Below are 15,587 nucleotides of genomic sequence, written 5' to 3'. Positions count from 1 at the left end.
AGTAATCCTGCCCCCTTTTCCATGATTTACACACCTTTCATTTCCTTCAGAGGAGACATTGATTGGGTTGAGAAGCTTCTGGGCCTCCCTTTTTGGAAATCTGAATTGCTTGGGAATGAGCCCAGACTGGATGCCCTTGTCTGTTAGTCCTTGTAGTAGCTGCTTCTTAGGCCTGTAGGAAACAAATTTCAGCTGTCTACTTGATTGGCACAGGACCTGCTCTCCCTGGCTCAGGATGGCAGCTTTGAAGGGGGATCTCTCAAACAAGGAGGTCAATTCCCTTTCCTAACTCAAGGGTTTACAAACTTGCCGGCTGAGGAATTCTGGGAGTGGAAGTCCATGTCCACAAGTCTTAAAGTGGCCACGTTTGGAGACCCCTGGTCTAAAGAGAGGCCAGTTTTGTTTTGGTGAAATGCAATGATATTTCTGCTCCTTCGGTAAATCTGGGGGTATCATCTACGTAGAGTAAAAATTTCAGGTTCAGCCCACCCAATAATTTATAATTTATATATTATAAATTTCAAAAATGTTTGGGATTTTCCCTTTGCAGGCAAGCAATTCTGCGTTAAATTAGGAAGAGAAAACGTTTTCTCTCTCTTTACATAAGGAATTGTGAATGTGTCCCTTGCAACATTATCCTGGGATACAGATATTCCCATTCGTTGGCAGGAAGCACCTCCCCCACAGGCTCAACCATTTTTCCTTGAAGATGTGAAGTGACACCCCTAAGAGGGAAGATGTCGAAGTGAGGGGGATTGCCCATTCTCCTCCTCTCCCTCCCCCATCCAAACATAGCATCTTCTGCTCCCTCCCAAAACTTTGGAAAGAATAAGGAATAAAGAAAGAATACAGAACAGAATAGAAAACGGGACAGAACAAAAGAGAATATTCTTTATTGGCCAAGTGTGATTGGACACACAAAGCATTTGTCTCCGGTGCAGAAGCTCTCAGTGTACGTACAAGCAATGTGATAAAAGCACCATAATCATAAAATATAATCACCATTAAGATACAACACTCAGTGATAGTCCTAGGTTACTAAACAAGCAGTCGACAGCAATCCTCGTAGGATACTAAACAAAGCAATATAAATGGTAAGATACAAGCCATAAAGTGATAACCGTGAGAAGATAAGGAGGAAGTGTACAGGAAAGGCGAGAAGGATAATAGGTGATACAGCCTTACTAGGTAGTTTGACAAATGTTGTGGGAATTAGTTGTTCAGCAGTGATGGCACGGGGTGGGGTGGGGTGGGGGAACTGTCCCAGTGTCTCGTTGTTTTGGCGTGCAATGCCCTATAGCAGGGGTGTCAAACCAGATCTGGCCTGCGGGTTGCTAAAATCTGGCCCACGGGGCTGGCCTTGAAATAGCAAAGGACCAGCCCGCCTCTGGTAGCCAAAATAGAGCTTTGGCCAGCAGGGTGCTGCAGGAGGCGTCCGTCCCGTCTCCCCCCTCAGCTGGCCTGCAGAGGCAAACTACAATGCTGATCCAGCCCTCGAAGAAATCCAGTTTGACACCCCTGCCCTATAGCATCGTCTTGAGGGGGAAAATCGAAACAAGATTTCTGTCCAGAATGGGAGGGGTCTGTAGATATGTTCACAGCCTTCCTTCTGACCCATGGAATATACAAGTCCTCAATGGAAGGCAGGCTGGTTGCGATTGTTATTTTCGCAGCCCTAACTATCTGTCGACGTCTGTATCCGTCCGGTTCGGTCATGGGACGGAACTAGACGGTTACAGAGGGTCAAGGGAGAAGTCCCTTCACAAAAAGTGGATCATGAGAATAATGGCGATCACAATGGCCAGCAAAAGGCAACTCAACGCAGCCAATGTCACAATTCTGGTGGAGCTCCAGGGTCTCCGGACTGCCCTTTCTCTGCCTGTTCTGTCATTGGTCAGGAACGCTTTGACGTGTTCTTCCTGTACATTGGACATTTTGTACAGCCGGTTGACGTAGTATCTCCCTCCGTTCTCCGAAACGGTTCTCTGCACCATCTTCATCAGCTCCGAGACCTGACTCTCCCGTTCGGCTCCCTTGGCTTTGTTGTTGAACCCACAGACGCGATTCCCGCACTGCCGGATCAGGTCCCGCAGATTCCTGTTGTCAGATTTTTGAACGTACTCCTTCAGGGGGGTCCTGCCCAAATCCTCCACGCAGGTGAACAGAACAATTGTGTGCCTGGCGGACTCAGCCCCAAAGATATCCCAGACACACTTTGCGGCAGCCTTGTCTTCAGCGGTGAAGCGTCCCACCTGGGTGACAAAAATCAGAGCATGGGGGCCAGGCCGGGAGAGCTCGACACAAGCCATGATCTCTCGTCGCACAATCTCATCGTTGCCTTCAGAATCAAAAATGGCGGGCGTGTCTATCACGGAAATTCTTGTACCCTGCCAGGCCCCCTGCCCCTTTTGGCACCGCAGGGTGGTGGTCTTTGCTGCCACGAGGGACTCAAACTCCTTCCGGCCGAAGATGGTGTTGCCCGTAGCACTTTTCCCACCTCCGGATTTTCCGACCAGGATCAGCCGGAGTTCGGTGTCTTCCCCTGTGAGTTTGGAAGATGATGTTACAAAAAGGAATGGAGACATTTCTCACATGCCCAGGAAGAAATGGGGGGATGGCCTATAATCCAACACATCGGGGCGTCCTTGAAGAGGCTGAAAAGGGTGATGATTTTGGAAGAGTCCCCTCTGCCCTGATGTGGTTTAATGATGGATTGTCGTGACTCTCCCAGAACTGCTAAATTGGGCTGCTCAGCCGCACAGATTCTCACAACACGGAAACTCCACTTTAGCAAGACTCGGCGGATTAAACGACAAAACGCAAAATAGCAAAACAACCTTCTGGTTTCAGGGGAAACCCTGGGTCCCAAGAGTGAGTCCTCACCTCAGTGCCCCACCACTGTATGTCCGAATACGGCCACTGCATCCAGATGTCACCAGCAAAGCTGGGTCCAAGTCAGGGATGAAATCTGCTTACCTTCCCTACAGGTTCAGAAGTGCGTGACCCGTGGACACACACTTGCAGCCTTCTGCGCATGCGCAGAGGGTCAAAAACAGGTTACTTCCTGGTTAAAACCAGGAAGTAATGATGTCCGGGCGGGTGGGCAGAGTTTAGTGCTGCTACCGCTTCACCCGAATTGGTGAGGACCGGTAGCATTCCACCCCTGGTCCAAGTTGAGTCACCCGGAAGAGACTTAGGACTGCTAATGAAGGGCTGCGGCAGGATCTCTGACCCACTGGGCTGGGAGGGAGAGGGCAGATACAGACACAGGCCTGACCAACTAGGACTGACCCTCCCCGTCTCCCCCCCAAGGTTTGCAAGCCGGCTTACAACTTGATTTGTTTCGGGCAGAGCAAGATCAAACCTACAGTGCGGACAAGCTGTGTAGAGTACGGGAATTGTGAAGGATCCTATCCGGTTGATCCAGAGAGTTTGCTGAAATTGGTCCATCCAAGGCCCAAACTTCCCCACCCATATGCGCCCCATGGCAGCCCCTTCTTCCTGCCTGCCTATTCCTCCCAGCCCACCAATAAGATGGCTGCCTTCCATGGATGTCCTGCATTTCCCCTCCCTCCTCCGACTCTCCAAGACCCTAAAGTCCAGCAGATTGTGGACGGAGGCCAGAGGGGACCGTTGGTGGGCAGCAGAGACCCTCAGGAAGGGAGGGGGGGCAGCTCAGGAGTGGGGAAGAGGTCGCCACAGAAGGCCCAAGGCAGCCTTCTCTGGGCGTCCCAGCAAAGGCTCTGTCCGTCGCTATGGGGAGAGACCGATCCAGCGTAGTGCTTCTGAACTGGAATCCACTGGCTCTCAAAGGATGTTGACCCCCCCTAAGATCCCCCCTCCAAATGCCAGGCATTGCCTCCTCGCTTACCCAGTGTGGACTTCTCATCTGTGGCTTCCTGGAAGAGCGGAAAGGAAACAAGGGTCAGACAGGGCTCTCGACACCCGGAGGCCTTGGCATGTCATCTGCCCCTTCCCCAGAAACCGCAGCCTAGTCCCCCGCCCCATTCAAGGCACCGGCCCTAAGCTGCTCTGTAGCCCCTCCCCCAGCTAAGGGGGGCCTGGGATGCTCTGAAGGGACCCAGGAGGGGAGCAAAGGAGGGGCAAGGAGAGAAGGAAGGCAGGAGGGGGGAAGTGGGGCAGGAGGACCCCCATTCCTTGGGGGAGGGACACTGCATAATTAAGCAGCAGAACCTCCCTTGCTGCTTATGATAACAAGAAGTGGGCTGGTTTGGAGCAGGAGTGGGGGACCCCAAACTGGCCTGGAGGCTTCTCGGGGACCCCAAACTCTGAGCATTTCCCCTTTTCCAAAACATTCTCTCTCACACACACAAACCGTTTCGGAAGATGATCTCAGATCTACCCGAGCCGTCTCTGAAGTTGACTGGTAGGTCATTTTTGGCTGCTTGTAGTTCCAGGGGGATTCCCTTAGCCTGGGGCGGAAGAGAGGGAATCAGAATCAGAAGAGAGCTGGAAGGGAGCTTGGAGGTCATCTAGTCCAACCTCCTGCTCCGACAGGAGACAGCCCCCCCTGACCATTCCAGACAAATGGCCGCCCAGTCTCCTCTTGAAAAGTGTTGGAGCCGCCCACAACTTCTGGTGCCAAGCTTCATTGCCAATTGTTAATTAACAAAGAACTGGTTAATAGTTCTCAGCCTTAGAAAATTTTTCCTGACTTCCACGTTGAAGATGCGGAAGACCTCCCCTCTTCCTGAGTGGAAGGAGGGGCTGGGGGCGCACGGCTCCTGGGGAGCGCTGCTCCTTTATCGCCCCACGGCCGACCCACACGACGACGCCTCTCCCAGCGGCTCTTCTGTGGGGAGCAGGGAGATCCCGTGCCTTCTTCCCGCCACATTCAAGAGATCCCCGACGCTTTTACACGAGGGTCCCGAAGAGTCTGCATCCCCCCCATCCTCCCCGCAAAGGGAAGGACACTGCCCCACTCTTTCCTCCCCTGCCCCACCGAAAGGCAAAAGAGCTTCTCCGGATATAAAGCAACGCGGGGCGATCCTCGAGCAGGAAGGGAAGCGGGGTGGGGCGGGGGCGCCTTTCCTCCCCACGGCCCGGGTGGGGGGCCCGCAAAGCAATCGGGGTGGAGGGGGGGAGAGAGCTGAGAGCTTATCCCGGCCGAAGGGAGGCGAGTGTGTGTGTGGGGGGTTTCTGCGGATCTGGGGGGGATGCCTCTCCCTGCGGGACCCCCACGTGCCCGAGACCCTCCCTTCTCGCCTGCGCCGTGGAGGGGGGCTCCGTCTTGCTCTGCGACCTCGCCGCCCGGTTTCCTTTCCCTGCGGGGCTACGTGGCTCCTCCAGCTAAAGTCCCTGAAAGCGAAAGCGAAAGTGGAGACGGCCAACGCCTCGCCTCGCCTCTTTTTTTTCCGCTCCGCCTCCTTGCGGGTTCCAGCGAGGCAGCCGGAGCTCATCCCCCCAACGGATAGTTAAGGGGCGCCCCCCACAAAATGGGGGGAAGCCCCCTCCCGCGCCTGCGCAGTCTTTCTCTGCCACCTCTGAAGCCCCCTACTCTTGTCCCCAAGTCTGCTCAAACCCCTCTGGACTCCGGGGTGGGTTGGTGAGTGGGGGGTCTCACCGTTGCCGAGCAGAGGCGAATGAGCCCCCTACTCCCCACCCCCGGTCCCTTCGGCAAAGCACCATCCCGTGCCAAAACCGCTTCCGAGACCGCCTTCCCCTCTGGCTGTTTCTTCCTCTCGACGACCACCCAAGCCCGTCGCGGATGGGGAGAGGGCTTTCAAGATGCCCACCCCGCCTTGTGTCCTGTTCCTCCCCCCCTTCTCCAAATTCAAGGTCGGACACCTTCCTCCCAGTACAGCCTCCCAGTTTGCCCAGTTTAGAGAGCGGTCTTCTTCTGGTTTGCCCCAGTGGGCCCTAAAGTGTGTGGGGGTGGGTGGGAAGGTACGGCTTTCGAGACACCCCAACCAGATAGACCCCTATCCAGCCCCGAGAGACCCCAACCTCTGAAAAGCCTCCGGCCCCGTTGTAGCCAACCGCCGCCTGCCTTAAACTAACCCCAATCCAACAAACCGAGTGAATTTCGCTCCCGGCCGGAATCTTTTATGATTCGTATGTATGGCAAAGTTCCATGTTTGGGAAGCGGGGGGCCCTCCCCCCAATAAGGAAGTAGTGGTCACATCGAAACCGCTGTTGAAGTTGGCAACGGGACGCAAGAAAACCCTGGTGGTTGGCCGTTTGGCAGCGGGGCGGGAGAGAAGGGAGCGGAGGCGGAAGATGGCCGCTTCGGAAAACAAAAAGAGTTGGCTGGAGGAGGCTCAGACGAGCCAAGAGTTACACGTGTCTCACATCTTCTCTCTCTCTCTCATCTATCTGTATCATCTATCTATGTATATGTCTGTCTCTATCTCCATCCATCCATCCCTGATCTCTCCCTCTCACTCTGTATCTATCTATCTATCTATCTATCTATCTATCTATCTATCTATCTATCTATCTATCTATCATCAATCATCTCTCTCATCTGTAGCATCTATGTATCTGTATCTATCTCCATCCATCCATCCCTGTATATCTATTGATCTGTCTGTCTGTCTGTCTGACCAAGGACCTCCAAAGTCCTTTTCCATTCCTCCCCCTCCTCCTCCCAACCCCCCCTCTCTCTTCTAGCATTGATGACATTCCCTAGTTGGGTCACGAGATGTCTCCCTGGAGGCTATTCAGGCGCCTGGCACTAGTGGGGAGCTTAGCTGCGGAATGCCCAAATTTCAGGGTGCCAGCCTGGCACAGGGGCCGTCTTGAGGACTGCCCTGGATGACTCCCCAAGGGCCCCATCCCATCCCCACCTTCCATTCCCCCTGACATTTGGTTCCCCATTTGGTTACTGGGAGGCCAGGTCTTGTGGTGCTGGGGAGGGGGGCAGAACAGAGAAGACATTGTCCTTGCTGTCCTCCTCAGAAAGGCCCCTCCCTTTGCCCCCCCCCACCACCACCAGAAAAAACAAAGGCCGCATCCAGATCAAGAGTAAAAACAAGGCACTGTTTTATTGGACACAAAGGTTAAGACACAAACATTGTGGTTTCCCCACCACTCACTCAGGGCACCCCTGAACTGGGGAGGGGGCTTTACATCTCCCTAGCCCCCTGCCCCAGCAAATGTACTGCCAACCCTCCCCTCTTTGCTGCTGATCCTCAAAGGCCAAGTGGGGGGAGGTGTCTGCAGCAAGGCAGCCCCCCCTGCAATTTCTCCGGAGGAAAGCTTGCTAGAGCAGGGGGTTGGACTAGATGACCTCTAAGCTTCCTTCCAACTCTGTCCTATGCTTGACCAGGGGGCTGGACTAGATGACCACCGAGGTCCCTTCCAGTTCTTATTCTATGATTGTGTAAGAGTCTGCTTGAGCAGGTGGTCAGACTAGATGATCTCCAAGTTCCCTTCCAACTCTTATGCTATGATTCTGCAAAGGTCTCCTGCTCGAGCACAGGGTTGGACTAGAAGACCTCCAAGCTCCCTTCCAACCAAGAGCAGAGCGTGGCAGAAGACGGATGCCGAGTGCCAGGCATCTCCTCAGTAGCGCTGGGAGGGATGTGCCACCTAGTCCCCTGGCTCTTCTTCCTCCTCCGCTGGTGACAAGAGCCTCAGGCGGCCACTCCGGACGCGGGCGAGGGTGGGGCAGGTGGCCACGAGCTCTGCCACACCGGCGGCCGTCACTCCTGAGCCATCAACGTTGAGCTGGACAAGGGGCAGCTGAGCCAGGAAGCGGAGCCCTGGAAAGATTTGGGGAGTGGGGCGAGGGAGGCTGGATGAAGGCAGGAGGAAGGAAGGAAGGAAAGAGAAAGAAAGAAAGAAAGAAGGAAAGGCCAGGAAGGAAGGAAGGAAGAAATGAAAGAGAGAGATAGAAAAAGGAAGGAATGAAAAAGTAAAAAGAAAGAGAAAGAAAGGAAGTGGAAGGAAGAAGAGGAGGGAGGGAGGAAGGAAAGAGAAAGCAATAAAGAAGAAAGAAACAAAACAAGAAAGAAAGAAAGGCCAGGAAGGAAGGAAGGAAGGAAGAAGAGAATAGAGGGAGGAAGGAAAGAAAGAGAAAGAAAGAATAAAAAAGAAAGAAAAAGGAAGGAAATAAGATAAAGAAAAAGAAAGAAAGAAAATGGAAGGAAGGAAGAAGAGGAAGGAAGGAAAGAGAAACGAAGAAAGAAGGAAAGAAAGGAAGGAAGAAAAAGAAAGAGAGGAAGAAAGGAAGGAAGAGAAAGGAAAGAAAGAAAGGGGGCTGGCTCGAGGGAGGGTTCCCCTTACAGGGCGGTGGGGGGGTCCCACACATTCCCTACCTCTGTCGGTCAGGCAGGTGTCGCTCAGGTTGAGCTTGAGCAGATGACGGCACTCAGCGAGGCCCAGCCTGGCTACGGGGTCTCCAACGGCCGTGCTGGCCAGACTCAGCACCTAGGAAAGAGGGGGTCCAATTGCAGCACTGAGGATCCCCCTTTGTCGGGGTGGGGGATGGGAAGACCGCCCTGTCCTGCAAAGACCACCCCCCAATCCAACGATCCAGCCAAATTCTCCAGGGAGTCCTTGACTTATGACGCCAAGGGAGCCCCAAATTTATCGTCCACGTGAGAGGTTTGTTAAGGGAGATTGGCCCCGTTTTACGATTTTTCCCACTGCCTTTCTTAAGCGAATCGCTGCCGTTCTTCAATTCGTCCCACCGTCATTAAGCGAATTGGGCTTTCCCCGTCAACTTCGCCCGTCGGAAGGAGAGTAACCCTCCCCCCGCCTGGGACCATCGTAAATGCGAGTGTGTTGGAGTTTGGATCACGGGACTGCGGGGATGCTGGCACGAAAAGTCGCTTTGCAACTTCAGTCACTAAACGAACGGTCGTAAGTGGAGGACTACCTGGCGGCGACACCCAGCCATACCTGCAGGTGGCGGAGGCCCCTGACGCAGTGGGCCACGCCAGCGCTGGAGACGGGCAGGCGGTCCAAGCGCAGCTGCTCCAGAAGCTGAAGGGGCCGGACGTGGCACAGGCCGTCATCCGTCACTCGCGTGTTGGCCAGTGACAGGCACCGCAGCCTGCAAGAGAGTTACGCCGGGGCCCTGAGGCTCTGGGTGCCAGTCCTTTCTTTCTTTCTTTCTTTCTTTCTTTCTTTCTTTCTTTCTTTCTTTCTTTCTTTCTTTCTTTCTTTCTTTCTCTTTCTTTTTCTTTCTCCCTCCTTTCTTTCTTTCTTTTCCTCCCTCCCTCCCTCCCTTTTCTTTCCTCCTTTTTTCTCCTTCTCTCTTTTGCTTTATTCCTCTATTCCTTCCTTCCTCCCTCCCTTCCTCTTTTCTTTCTTTTTCTGTTTGGTTCTTTCTCTTCTTTCCTTCTTTTTCATTTCTTTCTCTTGCCCTCCCTCCTTTCTCTTTCCTTTCCTTTTTTGATTCCTTCCTTCCTTCCTCTTCTCTTTCTTTCTTTTCCTTTATTCCTCCCTCCCTCCCTCCTTTTCTCTTTTCTCTCTTTTTCTTTTTTCTTTCTCTTCTTGCTTCTTTTTGCTTTCCTTCCTTTCTCCCACTCTCCTTTCTTTGTTCATTCTTTCTCTTTCTTTCTTTCCTTCCTTCCTTTCCTCCCTCCCTCCCTTCCTTATCACTCAGGCAAGGCTAAGGCTGCCTTTGTGGCCCTAGGGCAGCTCTGTGTTCTGATCACGCAGGATCCAATTTGGGGGGGCAGAGACTTCCCCCCCTTTCTTTAAGGAGCTCCCAGGGTAGGGGCTGGGGGGGGGGAGAGCTGGGGCAGATGAGGGGGGCAGGCCAGGGAGGAGGGCGCTCACCTGCACAGCCCAGGCAGGGGCTGCAGCCCCTCGTCCGTGATGTGGATATAATCCGTCAGGTCCAGCTCCAGGAGGCCGGATAGTCGACAGACAGCAGCCAGGCCAAGGTTGGTCACTGTGTGCCGGCTTGGCAGCGCCAGCTGTGTCAGGGGCAGAGCTGGGAAAGGGGGCACCGAATGCCTCAGATGCCCTCGCACACCCTCCCACTGGTTGCCAGCAACACCCCCCCCCCCCACGCCCCAACAAAATCTGCTCCAGCAGAAATCTGGGCAGCCTCCGGATTTTTTCCTTTGCACATTGGCAAGCCTGGGCTGACCTCCCCTCCCTCCCTTCCATTCTTCCTCTCTCCTTCCCTCCCCCCCTTCCTCCAATCTATCTCCTTCCTCTCTACCCCCCCCCCACTTCCTTCCCTCTGTCCATTCTTCCCCTCCTTCCCTCCCTCTTTCCTCAATGTCCCTTCCTCCCTCCCTCCCCTTCTTCCTTCCTCCAATCTATCTCCTTCCTTTATTCCTCTCTCTCCTTTTCTTCCCTCTCTCCATTCTTCCTCTCCTTCACCCCTTCCTCAATGTTCCTCCCTCCTTCCCTCCCTCTAATTTATCTCCTTCCTTTCTTCCTCCCTCCTTCTGCTTCCTTCCCTGCCTCCATTCTTCCTCTACTTCCTTCCCTCCTTCCTCAATGTCACTCCCTCCCTAGTTCCTTTCGTCCTTCCTTCCTTCCCTCCCTCCCCTTCTTCCTTCCTTCAATCTCCTTCCTTCCTTCCTGTCTCTCTCCTTCTTTTCTTCCTTCTCTCCATTCTTCCTCTCCTTCCTTCCCTCCTTCCTCAATGACCCTCCCTCCCCACTTCCTCCCTCCCTCCCTTCCTCCAATCTATCTCCTTCCTTTATTCCTGTCTCTCTCTCTTCCTTTTCTTCCCTCTCTCCATTCTTCCTCTCCTTCCTTCCCTCCTTCCTCAATGCCCCTCTCCCTCCATCCTGCTTTTCCTTCTTTCCTTCCTGCAACTAAGGAGCTGCCCCCTGCTGGCCACCCTGAGAGACACCGCAGGAGCTCTGCCCTGCCATCCCAGGACAGGGAGCCCCCCCCCCATTTGCACCTGGGGGCATCTAGACAAGCCCACCTCTGCCCCGTACCTGAGACCAGCTCCAGAACCCGATCTCCATCCACAGACTGGACGGCGGAGAGGGTCAAGCAGCCCAGAGCTGGGTGGGAGGCGAGGGTCCTGAGGGAGGCTTCGCTCACAGGGGTGCCGTCCAGGAACAGCCTCTGCAGGGCCTCCGAGTGCCGTAGGGCGGACACGTCACTGATCTGAGGACACCGGCCGACGCTATAAGAAAAGTAGCTTCCCCCACTCCGAGTCCCCCCACTCCGGGCCGTTGGAGCGGCCCACTTACGCCAGTCTGCTTGAGGCCGAGCTCGCGCAATTGGGGGGCGCACTGGGGCAGGAGGAGGAGGGTGCGCTCCGTGACACTGGTCCGGTTGAGGCTCAGGTGGGAGAGGGCAGAGGGAGACCCCAGGAGGAAGCCTGCCAGGCCGGCATCGGTCACTCGGGTCTGGTCCAGCACCAGGTGGGACAACTCCAGCAGCCCTGTGGGAGAGGGAGGTGTGGATGGGGGTGGGAGGTGCCCCCTCCTCCTTCACAACCCCCCCCCCCAATCTCCTGTCTGTCAGGTCAGGGTTTAGGCCCATCCTTTTTTCTTTTGCTTTCCCTTCTTTCCCTTTCTAACTTCCTCCACCCCTCTTTTTCTTTCCCTCTTTCTTTTTCTTTCTCTTTTCCTTCCTTCCTTCTCTTTTTCTTCTTTCCTTTTCTAACCCTTCCTTCCTTCCTTCCTCTTTTTTCTCTCATTCTATGATTCTGGAAGGGTCCCCTGCTTGAGCAGAGGGCAGGACTAGATGACCTCCAAAGTCCCTTCCAACTCTCTTCTACTTGATTGATTCAGACTCTCTCTCTCTCTCTCTCTCTCTGTGTGTGTGTGTGTGTGTGTGTGTGTGTGCATCAGTCAAACCTTTCAGGAACGGTAGGCAGTTGTCAGTCAGCTTTGCGCAGGCCGAGAGGTTCAGCTGCTGCAGGTGCGAAAGATGCTGCACTACGGACAGACCTTGGTCTGGGAGGAGATAAGGGGGTGGTGGGATGCTCAGCTCAGCCTCCCGCCCACCATCCTGAACCCAACTTCTCCTCCTTGGGGCAAGGGGACTGAGGACCCGTGTAAACCCACCCACCCCTTCCTCTCCCCCTTCCTCGATTTTCTTCCCGAGGCAGGCCGGAGACCCAGGTGGCACAGACAGTTGCCAAGGGATCCCCTTCTCCTCTCTCACCTGTAATAAGTGAGCAGCAGAAGAGGCTCAGCTGCCGTAAGCCGGGAAAAGCGGGCAGCTCGGCGAGCAGCCGGTTGGTGGCGTAGGGGTAGCAGTCCAGGCAGAGGGTCCAGAGGGAGCAGCCAGAGAAGAGCCGCAGGCTGCCAGGATGGAGCCGAGCCCCTCGCACCAGGTACTCCAGCAACACCTGGGCCAGCCCGGGGGGCAGTGAGGCCAGGCTGCCGCGGTACTGCCTGCTGGGGGCTGGAAGGGCAGAGAGGCAGATGGGCAACTCGGAGTCTTTTTTGGGGTGGGGTTAGAGAGGGAGGGGGCTTCTACCTGAGAGGAGGGCGGCTGCCCCCTGAAGACACAGCCCGAACAGCGAAGGCACCGAAGGGGAAACCAAGGCCGCAGGGGACGCTGATGCAAGCTGGCTGCTCTCCCCTAGGACGGGCGTTTGGCAGTGGCGCTGCTCGGCTGCCCGGGCTACGGCAAGGGGCAGGGGTCCCGGGCTGCTCCCCTCGGCTTCCCTCCTGGGGGGGCAAAGAGATCCTTGAAACGGGGCCCCTGCTCACCCCCAGCCAGGCTTCTTCAGTGCCATGCTAGCAGCTCACCCATCCACCCACCCAGGCTGAAAATGCCCTACCGCAGCCGGTGGCCCTCCTGCGGCCACCAGTGGCCAGACTCTGCAGGGTCGTCACGGGCAGCAGGCAAGACAGCTACAAAGAGGAAGGAGAGGAGTGGGTAAGAGACCCTCCCCCAGTGCTGTCATTCTAGGATTCTGTAAGGGTCTCATGCTGGAGCAGGGGGTTGGACTAGATGACCTCCAAGGCTTTCTCTCTCTCTCTCTCTGGATGGTTGGCACAGCCCTGGAAGCTCCAGAGCTCCCTCCCGACTCACCTGGCTTTTCCCCCAGCGCCTGCTGCCCCCTGGCGGCTGGCGGCAGGTCCTGCTCCATGGGCTCCTCAGAGTCCAGCTTCTGACCCCTGCCTGCCGGAGACCCCCCGAGTGAAGGTTACAGAGTGAAGCCAGCCCCCTCCCTCCTTGAAGCGGGGAGAGGATGTTTCCCACCCTTCCAGGCCATGGGGAGGGAGCGGGAACAGGGGAAGGCAGAGACCCTCACCCAGCTCTTCTGCAAGGCCAGCCTGGGGGAGCCCCCTGCAACCCCATCTTTCCTGCCACAGGTCAAAGACCCCCGCAACCCAGCCCTCCATGTAGCAGGGCGGACCCTCCCTTGCTCAGACGAGGGGCAAACCCCCCTCCCCATGGAGGGAGGAATCATTGAAGAGAGGGGTCAGCCGCATTAACGAGCCTCAAACCCGTAGCCCACCCACCCACCCACTGCAGCCGCCAGCTCGCTTACCCCACCGATGGGGGTCCCGGGAGGGAACTTTCCCCCCTCGGCTGGAGAGACCCTCCTGCGGAGTGCCAGGGGTGGGTTCCGCCCCCTTCCCCGCCCCCTGCGAACAGGGGCTCCCCTCTGCGGGGAGGGGCTCCGGAGGGGCGGGACAAGGAGGCGAGGCGTCCCCGGGCGCCGGCTCGACGACGCAGAGGGTGGCTCCGGGGGCCAGGCCCAGCGCCAGCAGCGAGTGCGGCAGGTCGGCCGGTCCGAAGCGGCGTTTGGGGGCGGCCTGCAGGAAGGCAGAGGAGGGCGAGAGCCCCGGGTGTTGCGACCGGAGGAACCGCTGGACGCTCTGCAGGGAGGCTTCGGCCGGGAAGGTTCGGCGGAGAGACTCCCCGCTGGGCAGGCGGATCTGGGAGGTGGGGGAAGAGAAAAAGGGAGAGAAAGAGAAAAAGAATGAGATAGATGAGAAATAGAAAAAGAAAGAGAGAATGGGAGAGAGAGAGAAGAGAAAGAGGAAGAGAAAGGGAAAGAGAGAAAGGCAAGAGAAAGAAAGACAGAAAGAAAAAGAGAGAGAAAGAGGAAAAGAAAGAAAAATGAGAAAAGAGAAAAATGAGAAAGAGAATGAGAGAGAAAGGGAAAGAGAAAGGGAAAGAAAGAGAGAAAGTGAAAGAGAGAAAGAAAATGAAAGAGAGAAAAAACCAGAATGAGAAAAAAAGCAAAAGAAGTAGAGGAGAAAGAGTGAAAGAGAAAAAGAAAAAAGAATGAGAAAATAAAAGAGAACGCGAGAGAGAAAAAGAGAGAAAGAGGAAAAAGAATGAGAGAGAAAGAGAAAGGAAAGAGTGAAAATGAAAGAGAAAAAACAGAATGAGAAAATGAGAGTGAAAGACAAAAAGAACGAGAGAAAGGGTAAACGAGAGAAAGTCCGGAGCTTGGTTGCCGACTCCGCCCTCGCCCGTCCTCCTCTGCGTGCCCCCCTTCGCCGAAAGCCCAGCGGACCCCGGGACTCGCTTCCTCTCCCCACTCGGCGCTGAGGGGGGTCATTTGGGGTGAGGGGTTTCCTTGCGTCTCCTTACCACCAGCAGACACTGCGCGCGGCCGGGCGGCTGGATCGCGTCTGGCTGCGCGCATCCTGGGCCGGGCTGAGGGGTTGCCGCCCTGGCCCGGTTCTGCCGTCGGTCGTCCGCGATCCTCTGCAAGGCCAACTCGCGCTCCTAGGGGAAGCAGAGCCGGAGAGAAAGTTTGCCGCGCCTTTGGATCGCTCGCAATCCCCCCCCTTCCCCCATACACGCCGCAAGCGGAGCTCACCCGCTGCTTCGTCCTCTTTTCGGTTTTCAGCTGCTGGACCAGCTGCGACCGATCCGCCAAATCCCAGGCTTGCGGCTGCCCGTCTCCCCCCGGCGCGGCCGGGACCCCCCCGGGAAGCTCAGCTGCCCCCGTCCCGTCCACTAAGTGGGGCGTCCGGGGGGCTTGGAAGGCGTCCGTGGCGCGGGGCTCCGAGACCCCCGGGAAGAGCCGGAGACGGGGCGAATGGGGAAGCCCCTCCGGGCGATCGCGCAGCAGCCTGGTCTCGGGGAAGGAGAGACGATCAGAGGGGGGGGTCAAGAAGACCTTCCCCCCCCAACGCCCCCCAACACCCCCCACTCACCAGTCCGCCGCCTCCGGGACGCTCAGGCAGCCGGCGCGCAGGGCGGCCCCCACCTGCTCCTCGCTGAAGCCCATCTCCCGCAGGGTCCGCATCAGCCCCCCAACCGTCTGCAAGGCAAGAGGCGCAGAAGGCTCGACCGGTTGAACTGCTGCCCAGACCACCCACCCACCCCCTCACTCACTCCCCTTCCCCAGCCGCGGGCTGACACCCACCACGGGCTCCATGCTCGGGCAGCCAGGCGGAAGAGGAATCCTCTCCTCCTCCCATTGGGCCCGGGCGCGACCCGCCCTCTCTCCGCCTCCCCCGCCTCCCCCTCCCCCAAGAACAGGCAGAAATGCGTCCCGCAAGCTTTCCGGCTTTCTTTCGCAGCTGGTGGGAGTGGCGGAAGCGTCTGGGGTGGGGACTTGCACGCCCCACCCCCGCTCTCGAGGGGAGTCGCTGGACGCCCCCCCCCCACCCCTTCCCTCGTTTCCGCCCAAGTGTTCCAGCAACCATAATCCTGTGTGTGTGTGCGTGCACTCTGAGAAGGGGGTCGGACTAGATGACCTCCAAGGT

The 15,587-nt window shown here is 56.4% G+C and overlaps 2 protein-coding genes across 7 annotated transcripts; both read right to left on the bottom strand.

Annotated features, from left to right (window-relative positions):
• Nucleotides 1–877: 877 nt before the first annotated feature.
• Nucleotides 878–6,181, bottom strand: LOC148114443 (GTPase IMAP family member 2-like). 3 transcript variants are annotated; one of them, XM_087894382.1, is made up of 4 exons: nucleotides 6,037–6,181; nucleotides 4,337–4,433; nucleotides 3,872–3,899; nucleotides 878–2,542 (listed from the first exon to the last, which is right to left on the bottom strand). In XM_087894382.1, exons 2-4 carry the CDS (start codon nucleotides 4,394–4,396, stop codon nucleotides 1,761–1,763), a joined length of 870 nt encoding a protein of 289 aa, XP_087750508.1. In that variant the 5' UTR covers nucleotides 4,397–4,433; nucleotides 6,037–6,181; the 3' UTR covers nucleotides 878–1,760. The 3 variants fall into 3 exon arrangements, with proteins under 3 accessions (XP_087750508.1, XP_087750509.1, XP_087750507.1); XM_087894383.1 differs by having other exon boundaries at nucleotides 6,022–6,098; XM_087894381.1 differs by lacking the exon at nucleotides 6,037–6,181 and adding an exon at nucleotides 5,227–5,415.
• Nucleotides 6,182–6,983: 802 nt separating this feature from the next.
• LOC117669218 (uncharacterized) lies at nucleotides 6,984–15,319 on the bottom strand. Of its 4 annotated transcripts, XM_034423492.3 has the most exons (16): nucleotides 15,245–15,319; nucleotides 15,033–15,139; nucleotides 14,693–14,948; nucleotides 14,461–14,598; nucleotides 13,406–13,796; nucleotides 12,943–13,032; nucleotides 12,689–12,761; nucleotides 12,382–12,575; nucleotides 12,064–12,306; nucleotides 11,754–11,852; nucleotides 11,142–11,335; nucleotides 10,881–11,055; nucleotides 9,754–9,910; nucleotides 8,869–9,022; nucleotides 8,283–8,394; nucleotides 6,984–7,727 (listed from the first exon to the last, which is right to left on the bottom strand). In XM_034423492.3, exons 1-16 carry the CDS (start codon nucleotides 15,254–15,256, stop codon nucleotides 7,555–7,557), a joined length of 2,568 nt encoding a protein of 855 aa, XP_034279383.2. In that variant the 5' UTR covers nucleotides 15,257–15,319; the 3' UTR covers nucleotides 6,984–7,554. The 4 variants fall into 4 exon arrangements, with proteins under 4 accessions (XP_034279383.2, XP_087750470.1, XP_034279385.2 ...); XM_087894344.1 differs by lacking the exon at nucleotides 11,754–11,852 and having other exon boundaries at nucleotides 15,245–15,310; XM_034423494.3 differs by lacking the exon at nucleotides 12,943–13,032 and having other exon boundaries at nucleotides 15,245–15,310.
• Between the last annotated feature and the right edge of the window lie 268 nt (nucleotides 15,320–15,587).

This window comes from Pantherophis guttatus, chromosome 4, assembly GCF_059756535.1.
Source record: "Pantherophis guttatus breed Tessera chromosome 4, ASM5975653v1, whole genome shotgun sequence".
Classification (NCBI taxonomy): Eukaryota; Metazoa; Chordata; class Lepidosauria; order Squamata; family Colubridae; genus Pantherophis; species Pantherophis guttatus.
Note: the sequence above shows the minus strand (reverse complement) of the source record. Positions and strands in the feature narration are given on the sequence as shown.